This window comes from Antechinus flavipes, chromosome 6 (genome assembly GCF_016432865.1).
Source record: "Antechinus flavipes isolate AdamAnt ecotype Samford, QLD, Australia chromosome 6, AdamAnt_v2, whole genome shotgun sequence".
Lineage (NCBI taxonomy): Eukaryota > Metazoa > Chordata > Mammalia > Dasyuromorphia > Dasyuridae > Antechinus > Antechinus flavipes.
In genome coordinates, this window is record NC_067403.1 from 159,267,066 (window position 1) to 159,286,276 (window position 19,211).

At 33.6% G+C, this 19,211-nt stretch overlaps 1 protein-coding gene across 1 annotated transcript in view; it reads right to left on the reverse strand.

Annotated features, from left to right (window-relative positions):
• The window catches only part of WDFY3 (WD repeat and FYVE domain containing 3), a 316,134-nt gene that overhangs the window by 152,850 nt on the left and 144,073 nt on the right, over positions 1–19,211 (reverse strand). The window contains exons 11-14 of the mRNA XM_051965853.1: positions 16,991–17,184; positions 11,840–12,297; positions 9,786–9,869; positions 3,126–3,303 (exon numbers count right to left, since the gene is read on the reverse strand). Coding sequence (XP_051821813.1) covers positions 3,126–3,303; positions 9,786–9,869; positions 11,840–12,297; positions 16,991–17,184 — 914 coding nt within the window. The remainder of the gene's footprint in view (positions 1–3,125; positions 3,304–9,785; positions 9,870–11,839; positions 12,298–16,990; positions 17,185–19,211) is intronic.

Sequence of the window (19,211 nt, forward strand, 5' to 3'; positions counted from 1 at the left end):
AGAAAATACAGATACAGATACTCCACATGCAATGTTAGAGATAGCAGTTTTTTGCTAGTTGAAGGCAATTTAAAATGTCTTGCTTCTCCCTATGGAGTTAGAGAGAATTTGTGTTTTGTTGTTAATTTTTAAGGATTATAAGGAATCTGAAGAGAAGACAAAGGAGGAGAACGTAAGGGGAGTTTTTCTGGTAAGAATTATTTTATAAAGATAATTTGATGAAGAATCTATGAGCTGGCAAATAAAAATGCATACTGAGAAAGACTTTCCAGTGTTGACTGAAAAAAATGAAAAAAAAGTACTGACCTAGTTTTTAAACCAAAAATTAAACTTGCACCTTGAGGAGAAATATGTCGAAGATTCTTAAGAAATTTTAACCATTTTCCTCTTTTATTATAGTTTTTCTTTCACAACATGACTGATCTGGAAATAGGTTTAAAATTATTGAATATGTATGGCCTATATCAGATTGCTGTCTTGGGGAAGAAAGAGAGGGTCAGAGAAAAAAACATGTAATTTAAAATCTTACAAAAATGAATTATTGATTTTTATTCGTTCAATATTGGCATATAAGCATTTTTAACTCATAGAACTGGGAAAGGAGGTCTTTAAAAAAATTTTTCCAATATATTAGCTAAATAGTATTTGATAAATAAATCTGGGAGTTTGAGTTAATTAAAGACTTAATGAGAAAGAGGTTAAGATTGTATTCATTAGAATGACAATATCCAAGCAAATCCCTGGATCACTTAAAAGTTCAGAATGATAAAAATAAATATGAGAATCAGCCAACCAGAAGAATAAGGGTGGTAACAAAACAAATGACAGCCATTCAATCATCCATCATGGCTGCTAGTTTGATTCCTAAAGGACTGATGTAACACTCTCACTCCCCTATTCAATAAACTTCATTTGTTCTTTATTAACTCTTAGCAAATATAAATCCTTCTCTTTGGCTCTTAAGGTCCTTCACAATCTACCTTTCAATACTAAATACACAGTACTGAACCTTTCGTATTCACTATAGTTTGGACAAATTGGCCTGTCTACATGTCACTCTATCTCACTATACTTGCTATCCCCTATGACCTCCATGCCCTCCATCTTCACCTTTGTCTTTTACAATTCCTAGCTTCCTTCAAGATTCAGCTCAAACAGAAAATGTTCAAATGCAAGCTATTACTTAGTATTCAGGTACGATAAAATGAATCACAGGTACCCCACTCTATCTGCTCTGACTAAATCACAACTTTTGGAGAAAACATCACACTGCACAACTCTGACTTGGTGAAACGTGATTCTACAAGGAAAGACCATCCCCTTACTGGCCCCTAAGTATTCTATAGACTTTAAAAGGGGGGCAAGCTCTGTTCTTACTCCCCTTCCACTCTCTCAAAAGATGTGACTTGGTACTGTCTCTCTGGGAGGGAGAGAAGGAAGAAGGGACATCTCTCTAGGATGTCCACTTATGATGGCCAGTCCCACAGGGCAGTCATAGCATATACTCTCTAGGTGAAGCCAAATTAGGATCTCAAGGCTCTGAATGCTATTGTATGTGTTTTCCCCTAAGCTTAGATAACCAAATAGAGATACTGAGATGAACATTTTCAAAGTTGAGTTTAAGAGGTTGAGAATTCTTGAGTCGTCCCTCAGTCAGTGCAGGATACATTCTAGGAAGTGTTCCTCACAAGTACTTTAGTATGTATATCAGAGAAAATGACCAACAAAAAGACTACAAGTCCAAATTCTAATGTGGAATGCCAAAAGACATAGACCTTAAGGGAACTATATGAACAGTAGAAACAGTGAAGTTGAAATACATATCTAACAGCCCCACTACATGTTCCTTGTTTTAATTTTGAATTACCTGTCTTCTGTCAGAAGATAATAAAAATTGTAAACTACTATGTCACCTTTTAAGTCGTTATATGTACTTATGAAGTCTTTCGTGTTTTAATCATTACTTGTGAATGACTACTGTTCGCCTGTTAACACTGTAAATTGATTGCCTTTCCATTCCTTTTTGGGAAGTCCCTAGAACTGAACCTGACTTAAGTTTTAAATGATTACCTTCTAGAGCTCTAAGATCAGAAAATTTATAGAGAGAGATTGAGAAAATAGTCCATCTTTTATTTTCAGAGGAGAGGCTCTCCTAAGTAAGATTGAATAAAGTCAGTGTACAGCTCAGAGGCTAGATACCCCAAGTGAGAAAGGATGGTCCAGTTTTTTGGATCAATGCTAATTCCACTGGCATTCTATCTTAAATTGTGAGCAATATCTCAAGGTTTATATTAACAAGAGAGAAAAAGACAACTTGTCTAAATATGTATATAATATATTCATTTTGATTCCATTTACAAGGAGCTTCTCAAATTACTGGTGGTACCCTAAGTAATACGCAGTGAGGAACACAAAGATTTATGTTAACTTTGAGAAAAGTAGGTTTTATAAATAGTTTATAAATAGTTTTAGAATGGTTTTAAAAAACACAATTGTCAGGGAGAATGTTTGTCATATGGTTACAATATTGATATTATCTACAAAACTGATAATTATGGCACAATTAAGAAAAGGTCTTTTCTTCAATGCAAAAGAACAAAAGAAATTTAAGAAACCTCCTTGTCATTTTCTTATGGAAGGAATCATGGAAAATATTAATAAACAACATATGTGAAAATAGATTATTATTATTATTTTCCATACAAAATAAGCATAACAGAACACAGATTAATAAAAGCATGTCAGAGATTGCATGTTGGAAAATACTTTTTACACAAAAAGCAAAAATCTGTGTAGTGTAAAAAAGAAGAGTCTTCATAAATATTCTATCTGGGAACTATTAAAAAGCTAGCCATTGACTACATAAATGTTGCATGTAGATTCATTTCATGTACATGAAAAAATGTCAGCAGTTTATTTCCATAATTATCTATGTATCAACACACAGCACTATTAGGTACACAGTATAAGCTTTATCTCAGGAAGATAAGCAAGGAAATATTTATTAATAAATGCTTGTTGACTGACTGATCACTCTCTTGGCCATTTTCCACTTCACCCTACCACCCCTAAACCTCAAAATCCATTCCATCTTATCCATTAAATATATGAATACACATCCTTACTTCTGGTTGTGATGTTGAGCCTACAGAGGATAAGAGGTCCAGCATGGCAAGCATGGCTCCAGGATGGATGACAACAGCATCAGATGTCTGGAGAGACGAGGCTGCTGGCTGTTGTTTCACATCAGCAACATTTTTGGAAGGGTACCCAGAAGATGTTGAAACAGAATGATATGCATGCCTATGGAACAAGAAGGAAGAAGAATTTCTTATCTACCTACAACAAAAACTTGTTTATTTTTTATTATTTTCTTTTACACAGTGCTTTGTAACACACACTCCCCCCAAAAACCCTATACTTCAAAAGGTAGGTGATTCTGTCTCTTAAGACTAAATTGCATTAAAATATTACCATTAACTCAATCATATGCTATTTTTCCATTTACTTTTCTTATTGGAGTTAGGTTATGGATCAAGAGCAAGAGATGAAAGAAAAGTGATTTAATACTCATGCTAATAAATGCTTTTTGGAAACTCTGATAAAAAGTTTGATGGAAGGAGGAATTGCTATGAGAATTTTTCTTTTCATACTCTATCAATCTAGTAGGTACCAAAAGCAACCTAGTTAATCTAATTGCTGGATTTGGATGATATTCTGGGAACTAAAATTAGCTTTATCTTAGGTGAATTTAGATGCATCAGAGTACTTATAACTTGCCCAAGACTGTCACCCTCCCTGCATGTATTCTATTTTCCACTTAGAAGCTGCTATCAAATGTTATACACATAGAAAACTCATAAGAACGCAACATGACTAGATGTTTTGTGTGCATTTTTCTCTATTACCATATGCTTCTCTTTTCAAATCCAATACCCATTTAATAATATGCTTCTGAAACTTGAGATTTCTATATTTTTTCTACTGATTTGAAATTTTTGCACTAAGATACCGGCACTCTCCTAAGGCAATAAGTTAGAAAAATAAATGATTACTTGAGTCTGAAGCTTTAGAAGTGCTCCCTGTTCCAATGAATCCCTGACTCCAATGAATTATCAGTTTGAAATCATACTTCCCTCACAAGACAACTGCAGATTAAATAATGCTTTGAATTTAACTATTTACCAGATAGATAGGCAGAATTGTGTTTTAACTGTTCTAATGAAAGCATCATTCTCTCTTTTTATAACTATTAAGACAATTAGTATCATTATAAATAAATTGTACTCTTTTTCTGAAAGGTAAGTTCATCTTTGCTTCAGCTATCCCAAGAACATTCCAATATATATGCAGCTTTTTCCCCCTCTGATTTTTTTAGCAATCTTTTAAAGGATTGCTTTATTTTCAAACTCATTAAAGAATAAGCCTAGAAAAGGCTCAACATCACATCATCACTTTCCATCCTAAATTTTAAATAGTGAGAATTTATCTTTATTATATTAGAAGCAACATCATCAGAATATACAGGATATGCCAACAAATTTGCATTTTTCTTTCAGCCCTTAGTGTTGCTAAAAGGGTCTTTTCTGCTCAAATTTTTCCTGGTCAGTCTGAATCAATAAGGTCAAATCCACTTTCCCTTTAAAAAAGGATATGATGCTTTATCAGGCCACAAATACAAGTGTTTATTTTTCTCTTTCTAGTTTTTAGAAAAACAGATACCACACATTCAAAGTATGAATTTCCCCAAATGGTAAATGTGACTGAAGCAATACTAAAGAAGACTAAAGACGATTTTTATCTTTGGAAATGAAAATAATATATTCTACAAAGATTCCTTAAATTGACTTAATTTGCTAACATGAAGATATTCTGACTATAAATGATATTGAAAACAAAACTGAAAAGATGATAAAATGTGTTTTGACATAATAATGACTGGAGATAAAAGTTTCTGAAATTCTATTAAACAAAAATGTTATACATATACATATTTGTGTGTATATATATATATATATACATACACACACACATACATTAGAATTTCTGTCGAACAGACACGTAGTTTATATGTGTAAATGTGAAGGAGCATGGTATAGTGGGTCTTACAGACAGTAAATCCTCTTGTATTCAGATCTCACTGCAGACACATATTGGCTGTCCCAAGTCATGTCACTCCATGGTGACTGAGCATGGATAGACCTCTGAGATCTGCTTGAGAGAAGCTGGTATGTTGAGAGTGAACTGTACTAAAAAAAGTAGTATGAATATGCACTAGAAGGAACCTTGATTCTTGACTCAGGAGACCTAAATTCAAATCCTGCTCCAAGGCTTGATAGCTGTAGGGTCTGGGGAAAGTCAATTCCCTTCCCTTGTTCTCAATGTTGCCATCTGTAAAATGAGAGGCTTAAACTAAGTAACCTTCAAAGTCCTGTCCACCTTGAAATCTATAATTCTAAATAAGATAGCAGTAACAGGATGGTACCAGCTTGGACCTTGCAAGCTATAGCCAGCTAAGCTGTCTTTGATCAATATAAATGGAGGAGAAAGAAGAAAAAAGATGCTCGAATCCTGCATGTGACAAGCCTCACTTTTCATTAGAGGAATTAAAAAAAATCTTTAAAGGTAGGACTAAAACATGATCTTCCTCTCCCCTCAAACAAATTTAATTATTAAATTTCACTGAAAATGCAGGCTACTATAGTATTTTCTTCAATTAAAGGATATTATCAATTTTACAATTAAAAGTAACCAAAAATGTAAAATCTTTGGTATCAAACTGTCCAATTTTATAGATGACAACACTATCAAAATATTTAAATCTAAGATGTTGGTGCAAGTAATTCTTTAAAACAACTATTATTCAAAAGATGGAAATGAGAAATCCTCTTGTGCATTTTACTTCCAATTATAAAAATGGATATGTTCTATCATTCACTGAAAAAAAAAAAAAAAAGACTGTAGATAAGGAATTTAAAGTCAATCCAGTTAAGGCTATTGAAATCAGACAAATTTCTTTTTTTTTTTTTTTTAACTGCAGTATCTTTTAAACATAGGGAAGCTTTACTATCACTACAAGACAAATCAAAAATTTCACAAGATTATTCTAGCCCACAATGTAGTTTAAACAAAAAGCTTGGGTTTTTTGAGACTTGTTCAGAACACCTCTGAGGAAGATAGCTTCACCAACCCCCAACTGACATGGTAGCTAATTTTACTGAACTCCCTTTCCCTGGCTCTTTTTCAAAAGTGATGGCTCTCTGTAGAAGAGTGGTAATAGAAAGATACTTGAAAATGAAAGTAATGTAAATTTGAAATACACCAAACAAAACTTGAACAAAAACTGATGTTGCTAGTCGAATGAAATCATATCTCTAGGAACACACTGAGCACAATAAAAGCTGATGTCAAATAGTACTCTGAAGTTCAAAGTGCTTTACACCCATTATTCCATTTGACAGAACAGCCCAGGGTAGCAAATGCCACAGAGATGATTATCTTCATTTTACAGATGATGGTATTGAATCTAAGATGAAGTCACCTGATGAGGAGCAGACAGTCTAATTCTGGCCCCAAATCCCAGTTGTCATCTCCTTGACTGCACACTCCATGCTCTCAAGGGCACACCTTAAGGCTCCTCTTAATAGTAATATTTATTCCTTTCAAGATTTCCCAGTACTTCACACACAGTGTTTCATTGGAATGTCACAAGTACCACTGGGCAGATGAGGCCTGCTGGTATTCTTATTCCACATTCCAGATGTGCAATTCAAAGGGAGAGAGGCTCAGCTCAGAGAATATCCTGGTCAAGTTGGGTCAAAAGCTGAACCCGATCTTCCTAATTCTAAGTCCATTGCTCAGAGTCACAACATTTCAGAAATGGAAGAGATGATAGCAGTCATTTACTTGGACCAATATCTGAAAAAAAAATTCCCTACCACACAATACCAACAGCAAGTGCTGTCCTTTATACAGGAGATAAGCTATTTGTCAAGGGAGGCCCTATGTCCTATAAGGCTATAGGTTTTTTAAAAAAAAGAATGCTAAACAATTCAATTTATCAAAAATTTTTAAATGCTTCACACTGTATAAAATATTGAAGACTACAAGATTAATCAAGATATAAACAAAATGAATAATCTAGTAGAGAGATAAGACAAATATACAAATAAATGTAAAGCAAAATAAACAATAAATAAATCGGAAAGATCTGACCATTGTTAAATGAGATATTTAAGGAAAGAAAAATCATAAACAGCCAAGGGTATGATGAAAATTTTCATAAAGGTATTGATCCCTGAACATAAAGTATTTCTCTATATAATTAGCAAAAAGATACTTCTAAATCATAGGAGTATCCTGTTCAATTAATTCCAATGACTCCCTATTACCTTTAGAATCATATATAAACATCTTTATTTGTATTTAAAGTCCTTCAAAACATACCTCCAACCTACTTTTCCACCCTCCTTTTCACTCACTTTTTGGTTCAGTCAAATTGAACCCATAGTGAGAAAAAGGATGTTTGTTTCAGAGAGAGAGGGAGAAAAAAAAAAAATCCTCAACACTTTGCTGATCAATCAACTAATAAGCAGGACTTTGAATAATGAAAAGGATTTCAGTTGACAGATTAGTGGGGAAATCATTCCAGACATTAGCATATTCTAAGTAAGGCCCAGCAGGTGGAAATATCTAATAGTACAGGTGAGTTCGAATATCAAGCGCATGGCAAAAGCATATGATAAGGCAGAAAAGGTAGGTTAGAGTTATTTTGATAGCCAGAGGTTAGGTAAAAGTGTTAGAAATATGTCCAGACAAGAACCTGGCACATGCCCAGGGATAAGGTGGATTACATGGCTGGGACTTGAAGACAATCACAAAGACTGCTTCTTTTTTTGACCCTTGCTTAGGATGGAAAGTGGCAAAGTTTCAGGGACTAGTCAGCCTTAGCTAAATTATGGTAGGCTCGGGATTGGTAAAAAAAAAAAGAAAGCCATGAGAAAAAAATTAATGCAAGAAAAATTGCTGTGACTGCTGAGGAAGTTAGATTCTCAAAATGTGATCTAGTAATTTTAAGGCTTAATTCAAATGTGATGGAGCAGTTTGTTCTATACTACACTGTGGTAGGGATTGGAGTCTGGGAAGGGAGGCGGTATTGTATGGAGCTCTATCTACTACACCACACTGCCTCTCATAATATACATAAGCACAAGTATGACATGGCTCTTACTAAACTTAAAATAGTAATACTGTAATTCAATATTCACTTTACCTCTTAAGTCATCCCTACCTTGATACATGAGAATAGAAAGGAACAAAACTAAGACACACAAAGCAGCAAGATAAAAAATTGAAAAGCATTGTTTTATATGGGCAATAGTCAACAACAAGCAAAACACTAACCTCCATTAATATGGCTTTCTTCTCCTAATCTTCCATTATGATAACAGAAGATCACTTATCTGTCAGAAACTTAACTCTTCCCAACTAACTTCATGCCACAATTCTAGTATAAATGAAAACAAACACCAGCATAACAAGCCCCAAGACTCCTTGGAGAGAAAAGTATTTCTCTTGCTGTAAAAATAGTGTCATTAAAACGAAGCTTGACTTGAAGCTTCATGAAGAAAGCAAGATATTTCTATGACTAAGGTGTAAAATCTGTAGAGTTTGTTTTTGTTTTTACCTTCAGAGTAAGCTTCAAAAATTTAGGTTATTTTTCAGTTGTGTCCAAATCTCCATTCCTTCACTTGGGATTCTCTTAGCAAAGATATTGGAGTGGCCTGTCATTTCCTTTTCTAGTTCATTTTATAAATGAGAAAATTGAGGCAGAATTAAGTGACTTGCCCAGGATCACACAATAGTGTCTAAGATCAGATCTGAACTGAGGAAGATGAGTCTTTCAGACTCTAGGCTCAACATTCTATCCCCTGGGCCACATACTTGCCCCCAATACTCTTCAGATATACCTTTAATTAATTACTCACTCAATTAAGTGAGTTCACTTCACTTCAACTAAGTTTTCAAGTTATAATTTGGACCAGTATTAAAAAGAAAGATATGAAATAAAACAGCACTGAAAAGCTAACAACTGAACTAATTTCGAAAGCGACTTCAAGATTTAGATAGTTTTTTGTTCATTTTTCATAGTTTTTAGCCTAACAAACCTTTTGATTACAAAATCTTACAAAGCTGATTGAGTCTAATTGAGTAAATGTCTACATTAAGATTAGTCTGTTAATAATTAGAAACTCCAAGGAATGATTATCTTCCTTCTCACCACACATTTAGTGTGCATACATGTAATGTTGCTCTCTTTTTTCTGGTACATACCTATCACATACTTTCAAAAAAAGGGAAGTGAGAAAAGGAAGCATTAAGTGTTTTAATAATTCAAATGAATACTCCCAATATCAAATGGATAATTCCAATTATTCACTTCAAATAAACATGGCTGCTCAAAAAATAAAAGCAATTCTATATCTTCACAAATGACTGTGCATTTCATTGTTTGGTGCTATACGTCACGTTTTTGTTTCAGAAGTGTGATGTCTATCAACTCTAACGAGTTAGCAGTTTGTAAAGATTCCAACACAGAAGTACAGGAGAACCAAAGATTTTACAAATGAGAAAGGGGTAAAAAAGTTAAGAGAAAAAAAGGTGAGAAGCAACACATACTCTAGACCCAACAGCAGTATGAAGAAGGCAAAACTAGATCACACAAACATGAAAATGAGCAAGGAAAAGAAGCCAAGTAAGGCTCCCTTCTCTTATATGATCAGTACCTTTTCCTGGACACAGCTGGCGTACCCCAAGGAGAGGGGAGAGAAGACTCATTTGTCAGGCAAGGAGGGATCTGTTCTGCATGACTACAGGTAACAAAACAGACATTGGGGTTTAGAGGGGTTAGAAAATGGCATAAGAAGTCTGAGGTTAGTTAGCTGTACAAGAATACCAGTAAAAGCTTAATCAAATACACTTTTTATACCCAACAATAATAACAAAGAACATTGCTATAATACACACATCACATGGAAAAGGAAGGCATGCATGGCACAGATGTTTGCTTCACAAAGCAATTCCATTTCACCTACCACATTTTCCATTTCCTGTTTTATATATACCAAATCGGCAATTTTATCAATGTGGGGAACTCGTAGTAAGGAACTTTTTACCAAGTCAAGATTGGCACATTCCATGTAATTTAAAGTACTAGAGGTTTTCCTGGACTTTATAGTCAGCTTCCTATTTACTATGCAATAATGTTATGCCTAAAATTTCCATGGGAAATTTAGTAATTTATTAATTATCAATGAGGAATCTCAAAGAGAAGGGGAAAAAAATCAAGAAACAAAACAAGAGGTCAAATCTGAGCATGAAGGAACCACAGCTTGAATAGATAAAGGTGTAGTATAAAACACAAATTCAATAATATATGAATAATTTTTCAAAAATATTTGTACTCAAGTCTTTTATTCTTAAATCAAAGACATTACTAGATTATTTTTTTAAAAAAGAAATGAAAAACTGACATGACAATTTTACTATACCTGAATACATATCTACTTAAATAGATTAAAAGCTCAGTTGTTCTTAGGAAGGTTTCAAGAGTGAGTTAATATTTTTGGAAAGTCAGAACAATTTCCAATAGAACCTGTAAAAAGAAAATTAGCTAACAAACAAATGTTCAATATTGAAGACATTTATCAAGGTTATCTATTATTGATTATGCAAAGACTAATGGGACAACTCCTTTATTTTGTCAAATAAACTCTAATAACCATTAAGCAGATGGTGATAATACCTAGAAAAAGTAACAATGTCATTCCTTTTATGTTATTTTTAGGAGATTTAATTAAAGAGATAATACAAGAACTGAAATGTTAAGTATTATATAGTTATGTCTTATTATAATCCCTAACTCTGCAACCTTTAAATTTAATAATCTTCTTAGAACATAAATTTTGGTATAATTTTTCAAAGTATATCATAACAGGTATTTAATATACCATTTAAAAAAGGATTAAAATAGGGTAAGTAATCAAGAATGATATTTATGAAGATGATCACTTTTCATTTACCAACCAGAATTATTAAGAATTATTTTTTCCTAAAGGAAAAAAAAAGTTGTATGAAACGAACCAATTTGCCAGAAAAATCTGAAAATCTATGTAATGTTTCACACTGATAGCCTTCCATGTGCATCTATTCTTATTAAAATAAAGATAAATTCTTTCTTGCAAGTTCTTGCAAGAGTTCTTGCATGTACAATGTTATTAACTATATGTAAAACTGAATTTATGGATATTTCACTAGTATAATCAAATAGTTTTGGATTTTTTAATTGAACCTCAATTAAACTCCTAATGTGATGTACTCCTTTGTGAGCACAGAAGTGAGCCTGAGCACTTGGAAAGTATCTCAGTAACTAAAACCTCCCACAATAAAAATTACAGAGGCTTTAAGCTCAATGGTGGTAACCAAATATGTGTCTGGTTATTGTCTGAGATCTTGAGAAGCTCCTCAGAAGAATGCTGGCTCCCAAGTAAAGAAGGATTCGGTTGGTCATAGCAGCTCTTGAAACTGCCTATGGGGGGAAAGGTTGTGATTTGTACTCCTGGGAGAAGTAATGGTCACTATGTAAACTGGATATCAAGAAACATCAAAACACCAGGAACATTTTACCAGAAAAGCAGACTGTGAAGTTGAAATGTCTTTTGAAAGTAGAGAGGCTATAAATATAAAAAGATTATAATAATGATGATTGCTTAAACGTATCAAAATTTATTGAGACCATGCACTTTCAACAGGCGAATTCATGGAAAAAGCACAATCTTACCTATCAAAGGAATCTGTAGCTACTTTGTAGAGATAAATAAATAGTTTACTGCAGTGTCGTAATGTGGGTGAGACAGAGTCAATAGATGTTAAGTCATCTTCTAATAGTCGCTGAAATGGTTGGGTATTTGAGGGAAAAACATTTATGGGGCTTATCTTCCTTAAGTCTGAAAAGCAACCAAGAAATCGGACAGCATCTGCAAGTTTCTCATACTGGATCTCTGTTTTGAAGAAATGAGAGTTAGCTGGTTCATAACGCATTGCTGCAGTCAATGTGCAGAAAACTGTGTGAAGAAGTTCAAAAACTTGATTCTGATTCACTTTCTCCCAACCATTCTTCGGTGGACAGCTCAAGGATCTTTCCATGGCAACAAGCAAAGACGTAATGTAGACAAATCCTCCAACTTTCCTAAAAACTGTTCTTGTGCGATGACTCTCTCGTAAAACTGAGAGGAGGGCCTGCAAAAATACAAAAATACCACCATAAAATACAGAAATGAAAAGCAATTTTGCGTGGTGAACTAAGGAACTCTCCTTCTAATTACAATTCAACAAATATCTACTCAACACCTAAAGACAAACTATGTGGTAATTCAAAGAAAAAACAATTATTTGTTATGTAAGGCACTATCTGGCCAGATAATAATAACTTAAGTTTATACAGATAGAACTCGAAGGTGTACAAATTGCTTCACATACTATGCCACTGGAATTTCATAACAATATGTAGCTTGTAAGAGCTACAGGATTACTACTACCATTTTACAGATGAGAAAACAGAATGGGAGAGATTACATGATTTTTCATAGTCAGGTAAGTCTTTGGTGGTTTGTAAACTCAGGTCTCCCCTACTTCAAGTTCAGTACTAGATAAATTAAGTAAGCAATTAGAAAAACAATCTATACATGCAAAGAAAAAAAGTATACAATTGTCCAAAAGGTCTAGAGGATAAATGAACTCACATCTGGCTTTTCAGAAAGATCTCTGAGATGGATCACATTTTGATAAATAACAATGGGAGTAAAGGCAAAAGAAAATGAGAAAAGGCAAATGTAGAAGAGCACAAGATATTACTTGGAGAATAGCAATACCCCCAAAAAAATGCTTTTGCAGTGTAGGATGCATGTATATACCTAATATGGCACGAGTTGAAAATATAGGTTGAGTGTATGTTATGCAAGACTGTGATTGTTTGGCTGAGAAACATGAATGCAAGAAAATAAGACTAAATTGGAAACTATTGAATATTTTTAGCAGAGGAAGCTTCTATAAGACAAGAATACTTTTGACAACAACAGGAATTGAGAATAGTGTAATTATCCAAAGAAAGCTACCATGTGGGTTTAAACTAAGATGTGGCAATAGAAATGTGGAGGAGACAGATTCAAGATAGATATTGTAGGTAGAATTTGTATAACATGGCAAGTAATTGAATGCTTTAAATAAAGAAAAAATCCAAGATCAGGAAAAAGGTAGTGTTACTAACAGAAACAGTAAGTGAAGAATAGGAGTTGATTTGGAAGATAAGGAGTAGGAAAAAGTCAACACACATTTACAAGTACTTGAGCTTAGGATACAAGAAATGTAAATATATGGTGCCTGGTTTCAAAGAACTCATTTTCTAAGGGGAAAAACAACATGCAAATAATTACGCACAAATAAGATATATAACTATAAGTAGAAGCTAATATCTGAGTGAAGGGATATGCATTGGGAGAGTAGGTAGACTAGGAAAGGTCTCCTACAGAAGGTGGAATGTGATCTGAGTCTAGTCAGCAGGCAGATATGTAAAGAAAAATATTTGATGCACAGGAAAGAGTCCCTGAAAAGACATGGAGCCAAGAATAAAGTGAAAAATCAGAAGGGAGACAAAATGTTGGCTATTGCAACAGTCTAGGTATAAGGTGATAAGAGCACATACTAGGCAGAATCTGGGTGAGTAGAGAGATGTTGTAATGGCAGAAAGGATTTAACAATATAGACTGAATATTTGGGTTATATGTGAAAGAGGAATCAAGGATGATGTGGAAACTGTGAGCCTGGAATCATAGTGGTACTTTTGATTGTAGCAGGAAAATTGGGAAAGGAAGATTAGGGGGAAAGTGATGAGTTTTATTATGACTACATTCAAAATTTATAGGAGACTCAATAGGAAACTCTATAAATATCAAATAGTGTGATTAAAATTTTTATTTTAAAAACAGGTCAAATGAAGTTGCAGCAGACATACCATTCGTTCTGACACAATGAAGCTACTAATACTGTGTGAATACTTGCATAATGTTGCACATCCTTGAAATAAGTAAATAATTGCAATTTTTTTTGAGCTGCTATTTTTGCTATCTTTCTGCTTTTCTCTTTTCCTCTCCCTATAATACTACTTACCTCAAATCTTCAAGGGTCTGTGATTTCATTGCTGGGATTACTTCCTATACCAGCACATAGCATATCTCTCTTAATTAATATCTTAGGAAATGATCTTTGTGAATCATTGTGGCCAAAGGGGAAAAACAAAATCACTTCTTGCTCAACCTCCTAAGGTTTAACTCTTGTGAATTCAGTCAATCCAGTCCTTAGAGGACAGGCTGACAGATGCTCATAGACTATTGCTAGGTCTTTACAGGAATCTCTCCAAGATCACAGATCAAATATGCCAGAGTATACTATGCTAGCAAAAGCTCTGAGAACCAAAGTTAGCACCATCATCTGATGATTTGATGCAGCACTGTGACTTAATGAACAAAAGGCTCTATTATTTATTAAATATTTTAAAAATAATTTCAAAGAAATTTTCCTCTTTTGTAAAGAACAGCAGCTACACCCCTCATATTAGAAAAAGTACATTTAAAGAAAGTGGCAAGATCTGCTGCAACACATTTGCTTATGCTAACACATTTTAAAATTACTCAGTGGCACTGAAAAACGAACTTTTCCTGAGCTCACACTACAGCTTGGAAAAGGGTTCTAAATGACACCTCTGATACTGTTGCCCCTTCCTACAGACCCACAGCAAAGCAGGGGGAGAAGGTGAGAAGAACAAAACTGCAGAGAATTACCAAATGCTTCGTGTTTGGTGCCAATTCGGGTATCAGCAGCATAATCAAATCCACAGAATCCAAGACTTCCATGGCTTCCCATCCTCCCAATGTGCTGGAGGCCTTCCTCTAGTAATCCTGCCCCTGACACTTCTTCCCTGTGTTACTTTTGTCCAAGTCACTGCTTTCTAGGGCTCAGTTTCCCAATTTGTAAAATGAAAGGGTTGGAGGAGAAATGTACAGCACCATGACTTCAGGAAATCAAGATGCCTTCAGACTGCAAGTAAAAAATACTCTGTTTTCCAAATATAAATGTGACTGGAACAAGGAACTTCCTCAACCTTTTCAAAACCACCTGTTCCCCTTTCTACTTAAATTACTGCTAGTAAATTACTTCAAATTTGAAAATATTACTAAATGTTGATACCAATATGGACTTTTTCACCTTCCTGGGAATGAATCAAATTTCAATTAATCTTGTTTGAGTTACAAAGTACCATAGTGGGTAAAGCATTAAAATTGGAGTCAGAACTATCTGAAGTGAGATCCTCTCACAGGAAATTACTAAATGTGTGAGCCTGACCAAATAATTTAATCACTCTCAGCCTCAGTTTCTTTAGCTATAAAAAAAGGGATAATAATAGCACCTATATCTCACAAGGTTACTTTAAGTATAATATGTAAAAGTTAGCTATTATTATTTTAAATTAACATTCCCTTTCAAAGTTATTTTTCTCTGTTCAAGTTGGAAGATAGAATATAATAAATCAAAAATAGGATAAACTTTATCTCACCCCAAAGGGGGGGCAGCTAGATAGTACATTAATGGATAGAGTGTCGGCCCTTAAGTCAGGAATACCTGAGTTCAAACTCAGCCTCAGATACTTAACACTTCCTAGCTGTGTGATTCTGGGAAAGGAAAAGGAAAAGGAAAAGGAAAAGGAAAAGGAAAAGGAAAAGGAAAGGGAAGGGAAGGGAAAGGAAAGGAAAGGGAAGGGAAGGGAAGGGAAGGGAAAGGAAAAGGAAAAGAAAGGAAAGAGAGAGAGAGAAAGAAAGAAAGAAAGAAAGAAAGAAAGAAAGAAAGAAAGAAAGAAAGAAAGAAAGAAAGAAAGAAAGAAAGAAAGAAAGAAAGAAAGAAAGAAAGAAAGAAAGAAAGAAAGAAAAGGAAGCAATGGGTGGATCTATAAGGAAACAATTTCAGTTTAACATTTTTTTTTAATCAACAATAACATGTTAATGTTGACAATAATACATTACATCTTTATTTTTACAGAAAGAAAAAAGATATTCATTCTCACCTGTGTAATCTGTTTCTTCCAACCAATGCTAAGAATTCTAACAACACAATGTTTAGGACCATTGTAACAGGAGCATGGGGACAACAGTGGCAGTAATTCACTTTCCTAAATTTGTGAAATGTTTCAACTATTTTGGAATGATACAAAGAAAATTCATAACTCATGCATACCAGTTGACTCAGAAATTCAAGTTTTAAGAACCTAAGAAGATTAGACAGGAGAGACTATATATACATAGAAAGTTCACAGAAGCATAGTTCTGTGATGACAAGGAGTTGGAAAACAAATAAGTGATTAACAATCAGGAACTGGATGAATGTGTTTTGACAATACAAATAGAATATTACGACACTAACAAAAATGAGTAGTATGAAAAATTTAGATAAAGGTTGTAAGACTTATGAAGTGATCTATGAAAAAGAGAGCAGTCAACTGCAGCCCAACACAGAAAATCATAATGAGAAAGTAAACAAAATCAATACATAAGAGGCAAACTTCAACAGTCAGAATCAATCCTGTCCTGAAATCAAAGGGCACAGTCTTTGTTTCTATCAACAAACCATAAGCTAATTATGTGTTTGGAACAGACTAATCCCTTACGTATTCTTAAATGGTTTAATTACTTAGGCAGTAATGTCTCCCACTGGTATATGATATGTAATGTTTCAGATTGCAGTGAGGAGCTGTAAAATCTTTTTCACAATGACCCTCTACAATCTGAAAAATTAATCTTAATTCAATCCTAAAAGCAATTAAATGACTCAATTAAAAAGAACCAAAGATGCTTATAGAAAAAAGTACAAAACTTTTCAAACTTACCCTTAAAATATCAGTCTTCAGTTGTAATTCAGTGGGTGGAGCTGAATGCATCAATCCTAAGAGAGTACCCATATCATCATCCCCACTAGGAGAAAGCACCAATTGCTGGATGATCATCAGAGCATGCTGCCTGCACTGAGGATACTTGACAATATTGTGGGCACACCTTGCGCCTCCAAATTCCCGGAATATCCCTTAAAGGGATAACAGACAAACAAAAACAATAAGGCAGATTAGAATTTCCTCAAATATTTCAAAATAAACTGTAGTTCCCCTTTGATAAAGAAGTTTATATTTAAGTTTTAAATTGAATTCTGGTTTAAGACCAGGAAGACTTCAGATTGCAGGGATAATATATTAATATATTTTTAAAGATGACTACAAATGACAGAGATAAAACATTTTTCCTCAACCTCCCAAGGATTCTAGGTGACCTATCACATGATCAGAAGCACATTAAGCAGAATCTGAGTTATTCATAAATACTTTTAGTAGAAATCAGCGAATATATATATAATGTAATATACAAATCATTAGCATCATCATTTACAATAATGATAATAATAAAGAAGATTCAAATGGAAATACTTTTGAAATGGGACCAGGAAAGCTAAAACACTTTCTATAAACCACTGAAAGGTAAAAGATAGTTTTGTTAACATAAGGGAAGAATTGGCCACCTTCAGGTAATGGATAGCCCAGAATATCATTACAAGGTGTTCATTAAAATAGGATGTAAAACAAACTGTAAAATTATACTGCTCTGATCCCTTAATGAACACTTCTCTGACAGTTAAAGCAACTAGATAACTGACTAAACAAATAAATTAGCCAACCTATGGAGGGCTTTAAATAGATAAATCCTAAAGGAATTGGGATTTCATAAAGAAGTGGGAATTTTTCCCAACTCCTTTGAAGGGTAGTTATTCACACTGGGGAACTTAACCCCAATCTATGATAGCTAGTTTTAGTTAGAAGTATCACCTAGAAGGGGTGGTATATTTAGATATCATTTTCTTGGGGAACAAATAAAAATAATAACAAACAAACATGGATGCTAATTGAAAAAAATCAAGAAAAGTAGTCACATACAATCCTTACGTGGTTACAAATAACATGTGGGTAATACTGCCTCAAAACAAAAGTGAAAGAATTAATTTGTTCAACAACACATTAACATATTACTACTAACAATCAATTCTTATCCTACAATATGAAACATAGATCCAGAGAGAAAACCCAAAACATAATATGAATTCCTAAGAAAAATAAAAAACCAGTAAAAGATAATTTAGAAAGACTTCAAACTACCTTAAAAGAGATATTTTCTCTGATTCAGCTCACAGTACATTAGTTCATTTTTTTCTTCCCAAATTTCTCTGAAACTGTTTCTTTAGTAATTCCTTGCAGTGCAATAATATTCCATTACTTTCACTGTTTTATTAATTCAGGAACTCCCCAATTAGTAAACCTGTCTTCACTTTCTGATAACAAAAGGGGTGCGCATCAACTAAGAAATGGTTGAACTAACATGGTACATAAATATAAAATATGTAATGTAATATAATGTAAAATATGATGTAAATAACTATAATGTAAAAAAGATTTACACAAAAGCATGGCCAATAATATAAGTGGCAACATATATTTTTGCTTAACAAAAATTAACTGGCTCAGAGTTTTGAAAGTGAGAAAGGAAAAATATTCTTCTATGTATATATCACAAGTAATATTCAATGTGCTCAGACAATTATGTTCTTTTAGTTCTTTTATTACTACTCATGACCTCTGAAGATCAGACTATCTGAAAAGTGATTCTATATTAATTAATATATCAATCATCTGTCTTAATATTTTATTCTTCCTAAAAAGAAGCAGTATTTAATAACTGCTTAATGAACAGAATGATAGGAATATTTGTTAAACTTGGGTTTTTTAATGTACTTACCTGATTTTTATTGAGCATTCAATTTTTTAACTGCAAATACGTATTAAGATTAGAGGTTTCAACCTAAAGGGATCCTTGGAAGTCACTCAGTTCAATACTTTAATTTATAAATAAGAAAGCTATAGATTCAGAGTGGATAAATGGCTTGTCTCAAACTACAGAAAGGGGATTCTTAAGTCAGTTCCCTAACTCCAAAGCTAGTCCCTTTGATTAAAAACATGACCATGTTCCTGGCTAGATCTATCATACAAACTATTGCCCTTACAACAAATG